The 22,039-nt window shown below is 38.2% G+C and overlaps 2 protein-coding genes across 4 annotated transcripts in view; one reads left to right on the plus strand and one right to left on the minus strand.

Annotated features, from left to right (window-relative positions):
- LOC139951719 (succinate dehydrogenase cytochrome b560 subunit, mitochondrial-like) overlaps positions 1-17,653 on the plus strand; it is a 32,386-nt gene extending 14,733 nt beyond the window's left edge. The window contains exons 2-6 of the mRNA XM_071950767.1: positions 149-205; positions 7,093-7,191; positions 9,465-9,526; positions 15,244-15,407; positions 16,081-17,653. Of these exons, the coding sequence (XP_071806868.1) occupies positions 149-205; positions 7,093-7,191; positions 9,465-9,526; positions 15,244-15,407; positions 16,081-16,185 (487 nt within the window). The 3' untranslated portion in view covers positions 16,186-17,653. The remainder of the gene's footprint in view (positions 1-148; positions 206-7,092; positions 7,192-9,464; positions 9,527-15,243; positions 15,408-16,080) is intronic.
- Positions 17,554-22,039, minus strand: part of LOC139951714 (uncharacterized) — a 48,391-nt gene continuing 43,905 nt past the window's right edge. For all 3 annotated transcript variants that reach the window (XM_071950762.1, XM_071950761.1, XM_071950760.1), the window contains exon 20: positions 17,554-21,985. In XM_071950762.1, coding sequence (XP_071806863.1) covers positions 21,396-21,985 — 590 coding nt within the window. In that variant the 3' untranslated portion in view covers positions 17,554-21,395. The remainder of the gene's footprint in view (positions 21,986-22,039) is intronic.

Raw genomic sequence — 22,039 nt, forward strand, 5'->3', positions numbered from 1 at the left:
CAATTACACCTTTTAAAGATACAGCGCAAGAATGTTTGCCTCTCATCATGTGAACGTTAGTTCAGGGTCAGTTTGTTAAATGTGCACTATTGTGCTTTTACACTGCTGAAACTAATCTTGCTGTTATTAACTTATTTAAACATTTCAGAAGTCTTTGCTGCAATCAGCTACTGTGGAGAGGGGTTCTGCCTTGCATGACTAGACGGTAGGTCTACATGTACATGTACCTTGTTTGTTTGGGCCTGTTTTTTTCCTTTTTGTTTGTTTGTTGTATTGTTATGTAATGTTTTTAAAGTGATTGTAGACTGTGCAGGTCTTGCATGAATTTTATTTGAACCAGTTTACTCCCACAACCATATTTATAAGGGGGAGTAATACTTACAGTCCTGAATTACAGACTATGGTTCACAGAGGGTTTTTATTTCAAGCCTTGGTTTGGTTTATGAAATTCTTCAATACATGTTCTTTCAATACCACAAAAGAGTTCATCAAAATTAAAACTAAATTAAATGACGACGCATTTCTATTAAAAAAAGGGTTAGTTCAGACACAGTACTAAAGTCGGTTTAACTCATGGTTCAACCCGATCGAGTTTAACATATTGCTTGTTGAATCTGTTACTTCTTATGATCGCAACGTCCCAATGCTCTGTTTTGTTTCCCTTCCCCCTAATATTTTTTTGTTAGGAGTTTTCAGGTAAATTAGAAAACAATTGATGTTGTCAAAACGTAGGAATACCACATTTTGTTATATTGACAGTGTTATTGTGTGAGTAGCTTAATTAAAATCCCATCTTTTCAATGGTTTCCACCAGTGCCAATGGGATTACATGTACAATAATTTTTTCTCATAGTCTAATGATATTGGTTTCTTCTAAATAGCCTGTTATATTGTATATTTCGTGTACCTTTTGTATTATTATTGTATATTTCTAGCTTTAATTTTCCCGTTTGCTTACTTATCATTTATATATATTTTTTGTGAAGCGCTTTTAAAGGAACTTATTTTTAGTATAAAGCGCTATATAAATGTAATCATTATTATTATTATTATTTTATGAAGGAGAAAAAAAGCGAAACAAAAAACAGAGCCCCCAATTGTAAAAAGAACAGGTGAATAAGAATTTTTATATAAAAAAATTATAAAAAATAATGATAAAACAAAGTTCCCTCAAAGCATAACTTTGTCAAACAAAATACTACTTTTATAGTACGTAGTCATAGCCACACGATTAACTATAGCAGTAGTCGCGACTCGACTAAGCAATCGAAATTCTCAATTTTCCATGAGTTGCCTGGGTAACTACATACAGTGAACACCATGTGTGTATCTACTTGCCAGGTAGAGTTTGTTCTAAGAGAACTGTCTTTCTTTGTTCTACTACCGCGGAGTAGATGTTTGGGTGTTCAGGAGACTTCTCAGTTCTGAAAAGAACTGTCCTGCTTATTAATTATTACCTTTGCGGATGGTATTGAAAATAGGCTAGGACTGCTACATTAGCTTATAGGATCGTAATTAACTGTACTACCACGGAGTCAGTTCTTGAATTGGTCTCAACGTTTCAACTAGCTTGCTCTAGTCATTGTCAGGAGACTGAAGAGGTAAGAGAAGAGTGGGCTTATTTATATGGGTTCAGAGTTATTCCAAAAGATATGGTAATGACAGTGTTCCAAAAGATATTATATAGTTATGTTCCAAGCTACGCAGTACTCTGCTACGCTTACGTTCCAAGATACGCTTTCGTTCCTTCAAGTTACGCTACAATATCAAAAGGTATGCTTTCAATCCCGAGTCAAGTTACGCTTACGTTCCAAGATACGCAGCTGGGCAATTCCAAGCAAACACGGACATGACACCAAAAAATCAAGTTTTTGTCACAACTTTCTTTCCACTTAGAAGTAACAAATGAAACCAATTTATTTTTAGTTGTTGACAAGGAATGAACCCAATTTTTCCAAACAAGAACTCAGCTTGGGCGTGGCTACATTGTCTGGAAAACTGTAATGCGACTGACCATGGTTTTGCCATGTATACCTAAAAGTTCAAGTTGCTGACCATTTATAAGTTTCCTGTTGGATACTCATGTATAAGAGTTGTGTGTTACATATAGTAACACTGTCGCAAGCTTTTTGATATAGGAAATTTTTGAATTGTGACAAGTGTGTTTTTTACCATGTCCTTTTTGTGTTATGCGACTGACCGCTTTTTACAAAGCTATAACATCCAGAGTACAAAGCCCACAACATTTCTAATATCAATTCAAAGCATTGGGTGTCACGTACAAATCAGTCTATAAACTTAGTGGAAAGAATATCTCACATAGAACTTCTAGCACCAAGATCGAGAAATGACACTGAAAAGTGTAATGCGACTGACCGTGGAATTGCCCAGCTATGTTTACGTTCCAAGATACCCAGCTACTCTTACGTTCCAAGATAGGGACGTTCCAAAAGATATGGTTACGTTCCACGCTACGCAGCTACTCATGTTACACTTACACTCCAAGATACGCTTACGTACCTTCAAGTTACGCTATAATATCAAAAGGTGCGCTTTCAATCCAGAGTCAAGCTAAGTTTACGTTCCAAGATAAGCAGGCTCTACATTTACGTTCCAAGATAAGTGGCTAGGCTTGCGTTCCAAGATATGCTTACGTTCCAAAAGATGTGGTTACATTCCAAGCTACGCAGCTATACTTTGCTGTGCTGACCTTCCAAGATACGCTTACGTTTCTTCAAGTTACGCTATAATATCAAGAGGCTTGCGTTTCAAGACTCGCAGCTACGCTCATATTTCAAAGTACGTTCTCACAAGGACACTTTAAAATCCAGGCTTAAGATTCCCTTCCCCCAAGATTTAAGAATCTTTCACTGTGAATAATAGGGCCCAGCAGTTTCATCTCTGTTTGGCAGAAAATACTGCTTTATACAAAAAGTCTTTACTATAAAAAAATTTGGTCGGGCACCAGCCACAAGTCCACACATTTTAAATTTTATTAAAATTTGTCTGGTAACGAGTTTCTGCTAAGCAATACTATTTTGTGCTAAGCAAGTTGTTGTGCCACTATGAAGGCATTATGAAATTGGGCCCTGGCACACCAAGAGCATGTAACGCCACGATCGCATTCCAAACTGCAACATGGCTGTGCGGTAGTAGACCTAGTTTATTGGTGCCAGGAATGCTTTATTTACTTGTCACTGTCCCATCATATTCTGGGTTAGTTTCTTCTTGTTCTTTGTGACGATCTTTGGATGAACATGTACGACGAACCATGGAGGTCTACTTCCATCGTCGAAAGATTTGCCTGATCTGTATATTTATGCTTTTTTATAATACATGGATATATACAGACTGCTGCGTCATAGTAAACGTTCCTTTAAACAAAAGCACGAGTCTACTTACAATATTGCGCAACAATGTCAGAAGATTTTGACAGTTGCAACAGCTGGAAACACGTAGACGCTTGCCTTTTACCACTTTTCGCTACACGTAATTATGTGAAATTTTGAAGATTTTTTTATTTACAGCAACCATCTAAAAAAAACATGATTTATGATTCCACACAACTAACTTGCGTTAACGGTAATCCGGTGTGCCCCTTTTAGACCCTTGTGACCCATTTAAGTTTATTGTTCAGTGACGGCAAACAGACCTGCTCTGCGCCAGACGACGATCTAGACCAGCTTTTTTTTAATTTCCTTCTTATTTTTATCATGTTGTAAAAAAAATAAATAAAATCTTTTGACCCACCCACCCACAATTCGAAAAAAAAATTTGAAAGTTATTTTTTTCACATTGACTATGATGAATGGCCCCTAACTTAGTACATGTGTGTACACTGTCTAAACATACCCAGAGTCACAGACTTGACGACTTTCAACTACTATAAATATATTGAAGTGATTTACATAAACAGTCATACAACAAAATAAATTCTTAGATTAAAACCATATTTGTGGCTGCTCATTGGGGCAACTATGGTTAGGTTTCTTCCCTGCTTGGATGAGTGAATAAGGGTTACATACTCAAAATAATTATCTCTTGTTTGTAGGAGGGCTTGGTTCCAGGCTTAAAATCAATAGTCACGACTTTGACACTAGTTGCATTGTCATCCAAAACCCAGTAAAGGGTTCCCAAAGTTTGCGAGACTTGCACAGTCTATTCCCAGATAGCATGTACACGTTGGCATGACATTGGCAAGCATCAACACGGTCGCTGTTGGCATACCATTGTTGTATCGACGTTGGCAAAGGGTGACAAAGTTGCATATCGGTAACAAAACGTTGGTCCGACGTTTGAAGTGTGTCGGCAAAACCCGTTGTTATTGATCAACTGCCAACGAAGTTAAGTTGGATAACAAACGTTGCGCCTACTTTGTTGCGAAGTTGGTGAAATTGATGTCGCTATTAGAAACCATTGCTCTGACGTCAAAATGTTGCCTGCCAAACAGTTGTGAAACCGACCTTCTGACAACAAAGTTATGTCAAATTGCAAACGTTGGCGCGCAGTTGGTGTACTACAAAAGTCAAACGTCAAATCACTGACATTGTTTCGATGGTGGTAAAATTTACGTTGGAAATGAAACGTTGGTTTGACGTCAGATTTATGTTGGCAGTAAAGCTGTAAATATTTGACATTCTCCTAATGGACTTTTGTCGAATCAATGTTGATCCAACATCAGTCTGCTAAACGCTGTATCAACGTAATGTTTTTGACGTAATGTACAACGTTGGATAAAGGTTGCTTTGCGTCGTGATGCTAACAACCTCAAATAATGGTCCAACATCAGTCTGGTAGTTTCAAAAAAGTTTCTTTGACATTGTTCACAATGTTGGATAAAATGTTGTTAATGCGTTGCAAAAATAACAAACTAAAATCAATGATTATCCTTCCAACGGGCAGTTTAACAAATTGTCATGATTGAATCACGTGTCATCAACATGTCATCTTTTATTGGAAAAAAAAATGTCTCGGCGGGAAGTCTTGCACTAATCAAATATGACACAATTTTTGTTCTAAATAAATATTACAGACAAACTTGCTTCCGGGGTAATGCTGGCGACATTCCTGATGAGGTCATGTGACAATCACTGCTTTTCTGTACATGGATTGGCAAAGCAATAGTGGAAAAGCATGGGTTGCTTTCCAATGTGACCATTATCATGGCTCTATCTCGAGGCATTTTTAATTTTAACCTTTTAATTAACAATTGAGTAGTTTTTAGTTTAAAACAGAGTAAAACCATGACTAGAACATCTAGAGATCCTGGTCTACATATATACAAGATATACAGTGTATACAGATGTATAGACCTGGATAGGTTGTAGTCATGTAGTAAGTTACTATGATCTTAGAGTAAATGTAAATTAAATAGCAGTATTTACTAATACTATAATGATAATTACTTGAAATAATTAATTAATTGGTGAATTACTACATTGTGATTGCCACTACGTCGGCATTCCAAGGTTAAAACAATTAGTAAATCCAACTTTTGCCCGCTTGGAACAACGTTATGTTTAGTGGTTGTTCTAACGTCTAGCCAACACGTTTTATCAATAATGGCCCGATGGAAAAACACATGTTGGCAAGTGAGTCGCCAACCAACGTTGCCCCAACCCGGCGAGTATTACATGCCAACGTTGAGCCAACGTGTACATGCTATCTGGGTTACTTATTCAAACTGGTAACACAGTAGTACCTTTCAAGGAAGTGGACACTTTTGGTAATTACTCAAAATATCTATTAGCTTAAAACCCTACTTGGTAACGAGTAATATAAATGTGGAGAGGTTGATATTATAAAACATTGTTAGAAATGGCTCCCTCTGAAGTGGAGTATACAAAATTATGTAGTTTTCGAGAAAGAAGTAATTTTTCACGAATTTTATTTTGAGACCTCAGATTTAGAATTTGAGGCCTTGAAATCAAGCATCTGAAAGCACACAACTTTGTGTGACAAGGGTGTTTTTGTTTCATTATTATCTCGCTACTTTAACGACCGATTGAGCTCAAATTTTCACAGGTTTGTTGTTTTATGTAAATGTTGAGATACACCAAGTGAGAAGACTAGTCTTTGACAACTACCAATAGTGTCCAGTGTCTAAAACTCTTTATTCATAAATACCTCAGACAGTTTCGCTATTTCTATTGGTTGAGAGCGCGTCACATGGGTGTGTATAAACCTTTGTTTATGACCAGTAAAAAGTGTTGAAACATTGGCGTGACACGTGAGCTTGCACCTGTGCTTATAAGACAGTTTCTTTATTCCTATTGGTCGGGAGCAACGGCCTGGACAGTTGTGCCACATCACGCAATACGCGCGATGTGCACAGCATTCCTTTATAAGGAGTTGTTTACCCGAGGGCCTTACCATTTCATACATGTAGCTGGAGGGGTGTTGTGTTGAAAGAAATCATTGAACAATTATAATTTTTGCATTTATTTAACTTTTTGACCAAAAAGTGTTTATGTTTTTTGACAGAAAAGGTATTTATGAATGGGAATCAAAGTGACTGTTTAATCAGTTTTCAACCAGTGGTTTAAACCCGCCGAGGCCTGGTTCATGATAATTTACCTCGACTTCGTCTTGGTAAAATTATCAAGAACCAGGCATCGTTGGGTTTAAACCACTAGTTGAAAACCTCTTGACCACACATTGATTCCTTTAGTATACCTGTTTATAACGCCAACGTGAACAAGGTTGGCATCAATATACTTCGCTCGCGCACCGGAAGTAGTTCCAAGGGCAAGCTTTTAAGACTATCATTTTTGAACGTTTACAGCACCCTCTCATTATATAAACTTTGGACTGCAACTTAAAAACTGAATCTGGGGAAATTAAGTATACGTTCCTTTTATTGCTGAATGGTTTTTTTTATTTGATTGCCTGTTGGTTTTAATTGTTGAATTAAAACAGTCTAGTGAAGGAAACCCTTAAAAGTTTCTTTTCCTGTGTTAAGCACACAGATACTACAACAAGCACAGGTTATTCATTTACAGTCCCAAGATCACATGTATGATTTCAAATGTAACAGAAGCAATTTTGATGGTCTGCTTATAAAAGTTTAAAAAAGTGTAATTATTTTTGTAGAATCCAAGCTTCAAGCTCATGGAGAGAGGAGCAAAAGACATTCTTTGAGAAAAATGACAAGCTGAAGCGCCCAATGTCACCTCATCTTACTATTTACAGGTAAGGAGTATGGTCAAATGTGTACCCTTGAGGAAGATGGAATACTAGCTAGGTTCAAGGAATGGTTAAATCTGGGCATGATGAGCCACCCTGTTACTAGAACAATGGGTCGTCGTATAAATAAAAAGTAGTCAAAACTGACAAATAGCATATACAAGTAAAAGTGTTTAGTACTAGCATCTTTCTATCCCATTTGTTAATAAAACCTGGGTGTTACCATCAGTGATGACCTCAATGACAGCCTGTAAGTCTGAATGCACATAGGCATGAGGAAATGCAAATACCTCCAATCCTCACGTGTCTCTGCAGAGATAAAGGTGTAACTCACAGAGGCATTGATCATGTCCCGTGTCCTGGGCCCAATTTCATAGAGCTGCTAAGCACAAAAATTTGCTTAGCATGAAATTTCTTCCTTGATAAAAAACAGGATTTTACCATCAAAATTTCCATTTGTTGTATATTGCTTTGCACAGGTATTCAGCTGATGTTTGCTCATCCTGAAAATCATGTGGAAATGTTGATGGTAATCCGGTTTTTATCGAGGCAGAAATTTCATGCTAAGCAAACTTTTGTGCTTAGCAGCTCTATGAAATTGGGCCCAGTACTGTGCCAACACCCTCACACTCAAAGCGGTAGACATCCAGCGCATAGACAGCTTTGGCAGATACATGTACATTTGGCACCAGCTATATGGAATGCACTGTTCAGCCTTTGTGACCCTATTTTCCTCTTTTGGTTTTTATGTCCCTGGTTTGAATGTGTATGTACCCTACTCACACACTAACCAAGTAGCATTTGAATTTACAGAAACATACAAATTTACAAGTCAGCCATTTTCAACAGTTTGATAAAGGCCACTCATCTGGGTCCCCAGAATCAAAGCAAAAATTTCTGTTAAATTGCTTAAACGAATTGTCTTTTATTGACCAAAGCATGATTACCAAACATTGGACTAGAGTGGAGAAGGAAAGTGCTATATAAAGAAGATGAGAGCTGATTACGTGCACTACATTTGTCTATTTAGTTTAAACCTTAACTAATATGCGCAACATTCTATTGAAATGCAATCACTTGTTTCAAAAATTACTCCCTCTGATTTTATGAACAATAAGCCTTCATGATTGAGGCATAAATTTATAAAAAAAGAGAAAATTCTTTAAGAGATGTTAAATTTGCATTGGGGATAAAGAAAAATAATTTTGTTTTGTTTTTACCCATACACTGATGTGTGTTAGCACTGTATACTCAGTACTTTCCCGAGTCCTGTGAAAAAATATTACAGGCATGTTACTAGGGTGGGATTTGAACCCACGACCCTTGCAATTCTAGAGCAGTGTCTTACCAACTAGACTATAGCCCGGTAGCTGGACACAGTTCGAATCCTATGTTTTGGCAGCGGGTATCGCACTGACATAAGAAAATTCTTTGTTAATCTAAAATAGCTTGCTTTATTGAAACAAAACCTAAAAGTTTTTTATCCTCAGCAAAAATATAAACAAATTGTTGTAAAAGCTGTGAGAGTTGTGATGTCTCCCCTTGGGTCATAAACATTTATCCTTGGAGGAACATTCTTAAACACTGTTAATTTCTTCAGCTCTGGGCTACCTTGAAATAATAAGCTGTTTCTCCATTTTCTTCAGAGTGGGAGTATGGAAGTAAGTGATAAAAAGAAAATAGTTTATGTTTCTTGTAAAAGTAGATACTTTTGGCTCTTTGGTAAATACTTTGTTTTCCAGTTTTGATTGATATGGATGGATGGATGGATGGATGGATGGTAGTAAACACTTGAAACTATAAAGTCAAAGTAACTACTAGTTTTTAATCATGCGACATCAAGCTTCAAGGATGAAGACAAATCACGAGGGGATAAAACAACATTACTTACTTACAATGAACAATGTATCTCAAGTTAAATCTTACTATTTGACTATTAAACTGAATCCAGTAAAAAAGAGGATTTTCATAGTTTGTAAGGACATAAACTAGGAAAACACCTCAATATCTGTGGGGATAAAAAAAGTGACTTTTCCCGTATCCACATTTTTGTCAGTTATTTCCCAAGGAAATCTTTGTCATAATATTTTGTACTGGAAGAAAAGTTGTGTAGTATTCCTTCAGATTAGAACTAGCTTGTTGTGATCATTGCCCATGCTTCATCATGCTCCTACAACATGCAGGATGTTTTCCTTGATATGTTAATCTTTTGGATTGTATATTAAGACTTTATTTGTACATCAATCACCTTTGTGTTACTATTTGTGATTTTGTTTCAGCTTCCCCTTACCTCCATTGCTGTCAGGGTCTCATCGAGCTACTGGACTAGCCATGTTTACTGGTAGGTGTGCATACCATACAAACATTGTATAATGCATAATCTCTCTTTTTCTTTCTTAATTCTTTTGTTTATTTTTTCTTGAATTGTTGAGTAAGATAAATAACTTTTTGGGTTGAGCATAGGAAATTATATCAGGATTTAAACCTTTGACCTCTGGTTCAACATGATGGCGCTCTCCCTATTATGAAACCTTTATTTGGGTGTTCCAGTCAGAAGTCTAACTTAAAGGAACATGTTGCCTTGGATCGGTCGAGTTGGTCTTTGAAAAGCGTTCGTAATCGTTTGTTATAAAATGCATATGGGTAGAAAGATGTTGTAAAAGTAGAATACAATGATCCACCCAAACATGCCTCGAAATTGCACGGTTTTCCTTTTACCTCGTCGACTAACACGGTCGGCCATTTATGGGAGTCAAATTTTGGACTCCCATAAATGGCCGACTGTGTTAGTTCGCACACAGTAAAAGGAAAACCACGTATTTTCAAGGAATATTTGTGTGGATCATTATACTCTACTTTAAAGTATCTTGTAATCATATGCATTTTATAACAAACGGTTACAAACGCTTTTCAAAGACCAACTCGACCGATCCAAGGCAACGTGTTCCTTTTACTACTTCACATTGGTTGACTCCATTTTTTACTTGACTGGCTTCAAGTGGATGTTTTTTTCCTGCCTCTGACAGTTGTTATGAATAGCTATCTGGACATTCCATGGTGTAGTGCTCAGGCGTTCACCTAAAGTACTTCACTTTATGTGCTCAGGCGTTCACCTAAAGTACTTCACTTCATTTCCCCAGTACAAAGAGAGATACATGTAGCTCACACATTCATGCTCTGAGCCTCCCTTTAAAGGCAGTGGACACTATTGGTAGTTTCTCAAAATAGTTGTTAGCACAAAAACCTTACTTGGGAGCTGTTGATATTATAAAACATTGTGAGAAACCGCTCCCTCCGAAGTAGCGTAGTGACACTGGACACTATTGGTTATTGTCAAAGACCAGTCTTCTCACTTGGTGTCTCAACATATGCATACAATTTAAAAAACAGTGAAAATTTGAGCTCAATTGCTCATCAAAGTTGCAAGATTATAATGAAAGAAAATGCACCCTTGTCACACAAAGTTGTTGGCTTTCAGATGCTTGATTTTGAGACCTCAAAAGCTAACTAGGAGGTCTTAAAATCAAATCTAGGGAAAATTACTACGCCACTTCAGAGGGAGCCGTTTCTCACAATGTTTTATACTATAAACTTCTCCCCATTATTTGTTACCAAGTGAGGTGTTATGCTAATAATTATTTTAAGTAATTACCAATAGTGTACACTGCCTTTAACTTGAGGCTAGCGTAAATCACCAATTCCAGACCTTTGCCTTTTTTTAATAAAAATGTGTCATACAAGAATGGGCAGGTTGCCACCATTTGTTACCATTTTATTTGGATCAATGGAAAGTAAGTTTGAGCGTTTTAAGATTCCATCATACCCTGGCAGATTATCGTTCTAGGATTACATACAAGGTTTTATGATTTATGGTATACAAACAAACTTTTTTTTGCAAGATAACAATAAAACTCAAGTGCTAATTATTGCCTTTGTTGATTCAGGGTTTCATTGTGGCAACTAGGCTCTATTTTCAAATTAAAATGATAACTCCAGTAGCTCCAAAAAGTTACTACTGTGCAGGGGCATGGAATCTGTTTACAATACCGGCCCAGAGTGGTTAAACTGTTTTGTAGCCAGGGATCATGCCCAAGATATAACCTTGGAAGTGGCAGTAGCACCCGCAACTGCCCTCAAAGTTTGACAGGGTGTATTTTTACTTCTTAACATGCGATTAAAACACAGCAAACAGCCGTAGATAGAGAGTGATCTCAAGATGACAACAGTTCAAAAAATAGCACACGGTCCCCATTAGAAAAAATAATGCTGTCCACCTTCAAGGGTTCAAAGGTTGGAAGTACTTTTACGATCACCAACATCATCATCATCATCATTCTCTTGATCCATAATGGGGGAAGTAGAGCCGCCCAACCAATGCGTTCTGCTGCTGATTGCCACAGCTGCCCGGTCCGAGACTCAAAGTCTGCTTCCAGTTGGCCCACCCAGGTGCTGCAAGGTCGGCCTCTTGGCCTCAGGCTGGGTAGGGGCAGAATCCTCCCGTGCCTCGATGCTCAGCTTGAGGGCCACATGGGCAGGTGTATCCTCTTGGAACTGTCTGACAGTGCCAAAGAGGGAGTGACATCTCCCGAAGAGGGTCACGTGGATGTCCTCTATGTCGGTGGTCTCCGAGATTGTTGCGTTAGTGATGAAGTCAGACCACCGGACGCCGATAATGCGTCATTGACACCTGAGGCTGAAGGTTTGGAGCCTCCGTGTGTCGTCATCTCGGAGTGTCCATGTCCCTGAGCCGTAGAGTAGGTAGGGGAGGACACAGGTCGTAAATACCTTCAGCTTGGTTGTGAGCTTGAGGCGTTTGTACATCCAGACACGATCTAGTTGGCCAAAGGTGGATGAGGCAAGCCCAAGACGTCTGAGAATGTCGGGGGAGGAGTAGCCTGAGGAATGGATGTCACAGCCGAGATACCTGAACTTCTGTGTGAGTTCGACAGAGTTACCCTCACTGGTGACTGAAGGGGGATGTGGGCCAAGGCTGGTGCAGTTCTGGATCTTGGTTTTGGCCCATGACGTGTGCATCCCCATCATCCCAGCTTCTTCCTCAAATCTTTGGAGCGAGACAGGCCACTGGGCGGGCTCTCCTAGGAACAGTGCAGCATCGTCAGCATAGTCCAGATCTGTGAAGGATGTGTCCCCAACCATTATTCCGAAGTCTGTCTGACAGTGGTTTAAGATCCTGTCGATGGCGCAGCAGAACAAAGTTGGGGCAAGGATGCAGCCCTGGCGAACACCGAAAGTGGTATCGAAGGGGTTGGAAACGTCACTTCCGATATGTACAGTGGATTTACTGCCCACGTGCAGGTCCTGAATCAGCGAGAGCAGTATTGGTTGGACACCGGTCGCTTTCATGGCCTTCCACAGAGCATCGCGATCCACCGAGTCGAAAGCTGCCTTGATGTCAACGTAGGCAACGTGGAGAGGTCTCTCAAATTCACGGTGGAGTTCTGACAGAAGTCGAAGAGCAAGTCGGCATCCAGAGTAGACTGGCCCCTTGTAATACCAGACTGATTGGGTCGTCGGTGACGGGCGAGTATGGGTTCTAAGCGGGAGAGCAGAACAGGGCTGAACTTTCCAGGGACAGACAGTAGAGTTATAAGTCTGTAACTGCTGCACTGGTTTTGATGCCCCTTTCCTTGTTACAGGGAGATAATAATGCCATCCCTCCATTCGGCAGGAACCCTGCCAGAAGACCATATGTTTTGAAAGAGCTTGTGGAGGGCAGCACTGATTGGGGTTGCTGCACATTTGAGCAGCTCAGGAGAAATGCCGTAAGGTCCTGCAGCACGCCCATTGTTTAACGTCCTGATAGCACGACGTACTTCAGCCAAGGTGGGAGCGTCAACGCATGTGTACAAGTAGTGCCTTTTCTGTGTTTGGGATGAACTGTTTTCTCTGTGTGGGACAACCGTATTGGGTGTACCCTACACTCATGTACACAGCAATGGCGACTTTTTGCTTGTTTCACAACAAACTTATGGTTGTGTTTCACACGCATACCGTGATTTGAATGGATTTTACGAAAAGTTTTAGGTGAAAGAATTTTCTGCCAGCATTGGTAATAGAGGCATTCATTTTCATTTCCAAAGGTATTTTTGTACAGTTGAGAAAGCTTCGGTGCACAGTTTTCCACATAAACAATGATTTCAAATTTTGATGATCTCTCAACGCAATTCATAGCTATTAGTAACATCGCGTAATGTTTGTGCACACGTGCATATTCACACCACCACCCGACGCACACAAAACATTTTGACAAATAGTTTTGAAAATTTGAAAAGCTTTGTGTGTTGGGCATGCGAGCTAATGTACGCGAGCTAATGTATTAACAGCGCGTACAATGTTACATGTAGTACACACACCGACCGACGCGCAAAAAAAATTTTTACCAAAGTTTTTGAAAATTTGCAAACTTAGAAAAAATTTGCATGAAACAGTGTCACACTCCCTATACCTGTTAATTTATGTCGCTCTTAACATAAGGGCATTTATGAACAGGAATAAAAGAGTAGTGACACGTTCATGAGCGGCCATTTAAAACCTTGCAGGGCTTGGGCCTTTATCATATGGCCATGACCCTGGCGGTTTTAAACAGCCGTTTAAGAACTCGTCCCCTACTCTTTTATTCCCTTATTTATATGTGCATATAGGTTTGTGAATAATTCTGGTGAAAAATATTGTTGTGACAGTGACTTAACCTGATTTAACCAAGTAAAGTCCAAGTTACATTTTGATGACCCAGCCAGGATATTTTTTAACTTTGTCTACAAAAATGTAGTTGATGTTTGTAGAAACTCACATCATAAATTAGGATTCACTAAATGCAGAGTGTCATTGCAGTAAGTATCATCCACCTGATGTTGTGCAATCAATCAATTAGAATGGACTGACCATGGGCATAAAAACATTTATCACAAAGTCCATTTTTAAAGATTTCCTGTTTTAGAATAATGCAGCTTCAACAGAGAATTAGTATGCAGGGTCCTTATTCATGAAGCCTTCTTAGGCCTTAGTAAGCATTTATGTGTTATTAGTTCGTTCTTAGCGAGTTGCATCATATTCACACAGCACTCGTAACTTCAATCGAGTTGGTAAGGCCTTACTAGTGCTATGTGGGGTGTTATCGGCTTTGTAGTGTTTTATTTGCTTTTCGCGTTAGCATATTTTAAGAGGCTGTATCTCGGAAACGTTATGGAGTATGGAATTAATTTTTGGTGTGTGTTCATTTTAGCCATAGTGGAACAGTTAGACAAAGTTTCATGTAAATCTGAGCTAATTTGACAACTGGTTAATTTCAACCCATAGGTTTGTACAATTAATATTTGGGGGAGGGGGTGTCTGGCAGGCCAAATGCAGCAGACAATTTGTCTGGCGATTTATGTTTTTTACGTAGCATCATGTTAATGACCATTTCCACTTGGTTTCATGTGGTACCTACAATGTTTGATTCAGCCTATTATTTTGCCTCTTTGTTGGGGGTCCATGCGCTCAATGCAGCGGTGGGGGGGGGGGGGGGTCCCCGGCAGACATCCATATCTGACTATGTCAGGTTATCCACTAAATGTTCCGTACTTAAATATTGGTACCTCATTCCTTTAACCAAAGTGCTCTGGGGCGGGTGCCGGTCTATTGTGTCCTTTAAGCGAGACACTTTACCATTGCTTCGTCCTTCGGATGGGATGTTAAGCCGTTGCTCCCATGTGTTATGTAACGCATGTGAAAGAACCCAGTGCACTTATCGAAAAGAGAAGGGGTTCGCCACGGTGTTCCAGTTCCGATCAACAGCAAATTGCGCCACAGCACCTTGTAAAAACATTACATGGCGCTTTCAGGATTAGGTCTCTTAATCAAACAAACACCTACATCTTGCAGGAAATACTGTATGTAACAGCGCCAGGAGTGTCACTGAGTGACGTTCATGTGCGCTATTTAACAAGCCACAACTATTATTATTATGACATAAATGTCCTGTGACTTGATTGATAGTGTCAATTGACATGGTACAGGTATCCACCTTAACATAATAATGTGCTTTACTGTTATCAGGTATAGCAGCTTTTGGTATAGGTGTCAATCTTCTTCCTGGTGATTATACTCAGTCTGTTGAAGTCATCAAAGCCTTACCATATGCATCAGCTCTACTGTTTCTAACCAAGCTCTATATCACATGGCCTTTGTGCTATCATGGCATGAATGGTGTGCGTCATATGGTTAGTATCACAGTTACATACTATTTTAACCTCAAATTTAATCTGAGTAGTAAATACAGCCAGACCACCTTTTTTTTTAAGATCAACTTTTTTATTTACTGGTCTGATTTAATTTGACAATGAACAGTTCTGTGTATTCAGTTGTTACCATTGATCTGAGCAACTTTAAACATACCAGGCTAATCGTACCGTCAAATTTCTAAATATCATTTAAAGTTGGACTGGTTTTTTTTTGTATGTAATCTCCTCAACACTCAATAGACATTATTTACTCGACAAAAGTGTTGCCATTGACTTGATCTTATACAGCAGCAATAGATCAAGGGTGAGAAATTTGTTGTTTGTAGACATGGTTTTATTTAAAATTAAATGCAAAATGAAAAATTAGTTTGCTGTATATGTATGTAAATGAATAAGTTTGTTAAACATGTAAACGAATAAGTTTGTTGTATACAGCTGTGTACATGTACATGTGTATTCATTGGAAGCAACACAACCTAAAAGTTGTCTCGTTTGAGCCCCAACTGTCCATATTAATTACTATTAATTACTGTATCAGCCATGTTTTTCAAGGTTTTAAATTGATGTTTCTTAAGATTGTTGTTTATCTGATAGAAGTCCCTACATGTACAATTTATGTATATAAAGAATTGTTTTGTGTTTGTGTTTGTAGGTATGGGATACTGCCCGTGGACTTGACATGAAGACACTGTATACTACTGGCTATGCTGTGGTGGCTTTATCAATCCTCACTGCACTTGGAATCTCTTTGTTGTAATGGATTTTGTTGTATTTGCTTTTTTTTTCACTAAATGGATTATTATAAATAAACCTTATAAATAGCAATGATTTAAAATGTTTTGAAGTCATGGGAAAATGTTAATGAGAAAATATTGTATTGTTTGACTGAACATTGGCAGCACTTAAATGACATCAAGAAACCCAGCATCATTATTCAACATAGTTGTTATAGGACTGTTCCATAGTGTGCTACCTCCTGGTATTTTAGTCATTAAAGACACTGGACACTATCGGTTATTGTCAAAGATCAGTCTTCTCACTTTGTGTATCTCAACATATGCATACAAAACAAACCTGTGAAATTTTCAGCTCAAAAAGTGCGAGATAATTAATGGTAAAAAAATGTAATTGTGTTTCTTCCGAGGGAGCCGTTTCTCACAATGTTTTATACTATCAACCTCTCCCCATCGCTCATTACCAAGTAAGGTTTGATGCTAATAATTATGTTAAGTAATTACCAATAGTGTCCACTGCCTTTAAACACCAAGTTTTCTCATTTCATTTTATTTGAATTTTCTACTTTGAAGTATGTGGAGTCGTCAGAAATGTGTAAAAAGGAATCTTTGAACCACTCACAACTACAATTATGTCACTGTTTTACCATTTTTGATAACTTTGCAACATCATAGTGTATTCAAACAACTAATTGCATTTGAATTGAAATAGTATTCATAAATACCTAAGACAATTTATCCATTATGATTGGTCGAGAGGGCATCATGAGGGGATGTTTGCACGGATGATATAACACCAGTAAAAAGTGTTGAAACATGGGCCGTACACGCGAGCTTGCACCTGTGCAAGACAATTTCTTCATTCCTATTGGTCGAGAGCAACAGGCCGGGACATTTGTGCCACAGCAATCTCCTTATAAGGAGTTGTTTACCCGAGGGCCTAACCATTTCATAGCTGGAGGGGTGTTGTGTTGCAAGAAATCGTTGAACAATTTGTTGTTCGTATTTATTTTACTTTTTAACCAAAAAGTGTTGAAGTATTTTGACCGAAAAGGTATTTATGAATGGAAATCAAAGTGTGTTGAATCGGTTTTCAACTAGTGGTTTAAACCCGCCGAGGCCTAGTTCTTGATAATTAACCTCGACTTCGTGTCGGTAAATTTATCAAGAACCAGGCCTCGGCGGGTTTAAACCACTAGATGAAAACCTCTTCACCACACATTGATTCCCTTATGATGAACTATGTAGTGTTGTTGCCATTGTTGTACCCTGAGGCGTCAAAGATCAGTCACAGTGCTTCTGTACTGAACACTGTGACAGTTAAAGCAAGAGAGGAACTATAATTACAAACCATGCAGACTAATGGAATAAGAACATTTCAGTGTATCATATGTATTGTCCAAGTAACATGGCCATCTTTTATTGATAACAAGCTTTACTTTTGATCAAGAAATGAATAACAATACTAAGAATACTTATTCTTTAAAGTTATTTTTTGTGATAATCGTTATCTGCAATAAAGAGTGTTTGTTAATAAATGAAAACTGGGCCTAACCAGGTGCATGATACTGTGTACATGTATTGCCACGCAATGTCATGTAATATCCTGAGTCAAATACATGAAAACAGTTTAATATTTCTGGTTTGTACAGCACATCATGTATCCCATTAGTTCAATGCAGTTTGGAAAGCTAATGAAGTTGCAGCAGACATACAGAAAGTAGTTCTGAGCATGCAACAGTTCGGATTACAAAGCTGTACCTGCTAAGTCTCCTGCCACTTTGCCTCCCATTAACAATCGTATGGACCGATCCGACGCACACCGGGCGGGCAAGTGTTTAGCGGCGCCCAGCACTTGCGCGCCTGGATCGGTCTACATGTATATTACAAGATAAGAAAATAAAGATATCTTCTTTTCCTGCGTAAATATTGAAGCTTGTGTTACAGCAATTTCAAAACCATTCCTATCAATTGACAAGCTCAGAAATTCTTTGACAAACGCATCACTACTGATTTTACAGCTACTCTTGTAGCACAAACCTTAATTATTTTTTTAACAACGAGAATTTCCTACAATTAAATATTAGACAACTGATATACTTCTCGACCCAGTAACCTAGTTAAGAAGTTCCAATTGTTTTAACTGTCCTACATGTATCTTCAACGAATTACACTCCCGAATTACCCTTATCATTTGATGTAATACTTCAATTAAAACTAGTAACATCTCTTGCAAATCTGGCTTTGAATATACTATTTGTTTTAAATTTATCTATACAATACTTCTACATGTTTCTTATTCTTCATACATGTAATATAACTTGGGATATTTGATTTCCCTATTTGCTACAAGTAAAAAGTAAAAGTCAATAATATACAATTGGGATATTTTGTTAAAATACTGGACAAGATGTCAGTAAATGCTCTAGATCAAGGATAAAAACTAAGCTGAATAAGACTAAAAGGAATGCACATGCATTTTTAAATGATGCACAGTTCAAATATACATTTCTTTAAAATAGTTATAATATACTATACTTTGCTACAATTCGTCGGTCGTACCATGAACTGACCTGACTCAAATCAAACATTTTTTAAAACACATTATTGACAAACTCAATACTATTAATGTTATCAGCAAGTTTCAGTGCCTAATATGTAATAGTTTGGTAATTACACTAATTAGTAAGAACAACGCATCGCTAGATTTGCCATTTATCTTTTCACAAAGTGACCTACATGTGTGTATCTAGATATGTCGCTTTACCTGTGTCGCTTTACCAGTTTAACTGTGTTTTCGTCATAAAATAATACAATAAAGTTGGTAAGCAGACTCCAAAAGAGCAGTTTGAAAAGTAGTGCAACTTCATTCGTGTTTTTCTCCGAACACAATTTTGAAAACGGTCACCGAGTTAGGTCCGTTCGTGGTATGAACGACGAATTGTTGAAGGTTGCTTGAACATAACTAATTATTTATTAAAATGAAAATTTAAATTAAAATACACAGAGTGTTAAGTTGATGATTAAAGACACTGGACTATATAAGAAATCTATGGCAACTTAATTATGGTTCGATATGAAAGTGACGCTGTACTTTTTATAACACCACTTAGTACATCAGTGGACATTGAACAATAGCAATAGTCTTTGAATCAAACAACGGGGGGGCAGAGAGCAGCTTTTTGTAAGCATGTAATTCACGACAAACCATTGCCACATTAAATCAAGGTAACCCCTGGAAACAAGAGGTGTAGTTTAGTTGCCATGTGAAGCTCTGCTCAAACCTTCAGGGAATGAGATAATACACTGGCTTACTTTTGAAAAAGTAAATTTTACAATAACTTGAGAGGCATTGGCTGCAGTCACTCCAATTGTAACTTGGTTGTATTGCCAAACAGCCAGTCTCCAATAATACCATTAATGATAAAGACAAGTTTAGAGAGTACATGTATGTGTACATAAGGCATACAACTGCATGCTGTGGCTTAGGTTGGATAATCCTAAGCTTTAACACAAGTTACTCGATACATTTGTATCATTTTCTCAATGAACAAATAAAGAGCATTTGGTTTGCTGTAAATGAAAGTGGAAAGATAATGAAAACACAAGTGACATTTAAAGGCTGTAAGAGGCGATGACAACGCATGTAAGCCTACATGGTTATTTTGGGTTGTACCAGTGTCATATCAAGTAGCTTTGTTTAGCATTTTTGTTGACCAACAAGTTAGGATAAAATATTTTATTTGTGCAGGCAAATAGTTTGAATTGTGAAAGCAGAAACAAGAACCACATTCACCAAATCAGCATAATGTTAATTGATTTCCAGCACTGGAGTCTCATGTTTCAACAAGGTTGCTTCGAGTACAAATACATCTCAATAGGATTTTCATGTATCAACTATTTTTAACTGCAGCTATGAACAAAATAAACTGCACTGTACTTCAAGCACTTTTAAGTGACCAGCTTTTTCCTTCTCACGCTTAACTAGACCACTATCGCTTTTCCTTCTGATCTCCCTAAATAAATGCCTGAATAATTGTCCTGTGAAAGAGGACTGATTTCACTATTTGTTTTATTACTGCTACTCTGGTAATAGAAACATTTCCTGCATGGATCAGGATGTCATTAACTCAAATCCCAATGATGATAACATGCACAAATGTCCAAAACATCCATCTATAAATAGGATCCAAAGTGTGCTCTAGGAATGCGACATCCAACTATGGTAATCCAGGACAAAAAGTAACGGCATTAATTAAAGATGCTTTGTCAGATTTTTTGGCCGATTTGACCCCAAAAGGTATTTTGATGGGTGTCGAGAAAGTTACAAGCTTTCATTTGAGCCATTGCGCGAAAAAGTCCGCCAATTATTAGTGAAAGTGAAATAAAGTGCTCAAAATTAGTTTTTGTCGGGATCCCGACAATATAATCACGTGACCATTTCTTATGTGTTTTATAAGAAATGTTTTAAATGTTTGTCATGGTTCCTGACCATTAAAAGTAAAAGTTAAACTTTTTTCCATTACAGCGGGTGATACTCTTTGAAATACCATTCACTCAAAAAAATCTATTTTTCAATGTTTGGGGCAAAAAATCTGACATAGCATGGTGAGTGTTGTTGATCTTAATACAATCTCACTACTGTATTACCTGTCATGACTACAAAACGGCCCGTTTTTCTTTTCTTAGATGGATGTTGCCCTGTTTGGGAAGTATTCCATGTAGCCGGTAGCCTCTTCATATACTTGTCAAGTTTCTGCCCTCTGTAAATCAGTCAGTTACCAGCTGCGTTACACCGGTGTACAATACGAAAGTTTTAAACTCAATCAGCAACTGAAAAGATTGTTTGTAATGCTCTTCTCTATAAATTACCCAACACTGCTGCCCGCCAAACTAGAGACCAACTGGCTCTTTTCAGAGCCACCACTCCTTCAAAAGAGATTTTACCCATGGTTGTACCCGCAAGTTTACTATTAATATTTATATTTATAGTTGCTCTTATTCTCCACACCATGCAAAGCTTCAAACACCATTTACTGCTGCCCGCATTGTCTAAACGTAGATTTACGAATTACCAGGGAAGAAAATGTCTCATGCCTAAATGCATTGACATTAACTAAAACTCACGGCAATAGCTAAATATGCCCGACACGTGACGTATGGACATTGAACAATTATGACTTTGAGATATCCGACGGAATACTACATGCTGCAGTTGTAAAATCACAGACCTCTATGAGCTAGTGGCAGTGGGTTTAGTTTCTGGACCACTGCACCTACTTCCAGTTGCTGCTTGTGTTGGTACCAGTGCCAATGGAGACATACAAGTAGTTGTAGAAGGGTACACAAAGTATGCTTGTTGCTGTGGACCTTGGAATGATGTGATAGGACTGGGCTGACCATGAGATGAAGTTGATCTTGCAAGAGGTGACTTGGCAGGTGGTGTATAATGGAATTTAGTATAGGTACCCTTAGGTGAATGAGACCATTGCGATTTATCCATAGGGGATGAAGGGGGAGGTGGGGTTAGTGTCAGTTTAGCTGTCATGCTGGTGTCTGTGCTCACCATAGATGTTAGGGTTAACCTACTTTTAGCCAAAGTAGCAGCAGTTTTAGCGGTAGGTTTAGTGTTTGTTTGGGAGCGACTATTACTAGCTATTTTGGTTGACTGTGGGCCACCTGGAGACATACATCCTTCTTCAGCATCTTCATCACGGGAATGTTGCATAATCTTTTGCCGTACCTCTCTTATCTTAAGTTGAAGGATTGGCTTTGATGGGAAGATGTCCCGATGCTGTAACTGGAAAGATGTTGTTGCTGCAGCTGAAATAAGATCATAAAAATGTATATAGTTAAGTACACGCCTTAACAATAATT

This window comes from Asterias amurensis, chromosome 19, assembly GCF_032118995.1.
Source record: "Asterias amurensis chromosome 19, ASM3211899v1".
Taxonomy (NCBI): Eukaryota; Metazoa; Echinodermata; class Asteroidea; order Forcipulatida; family Asteriidae; genus Asterias; species Asterias amurensis.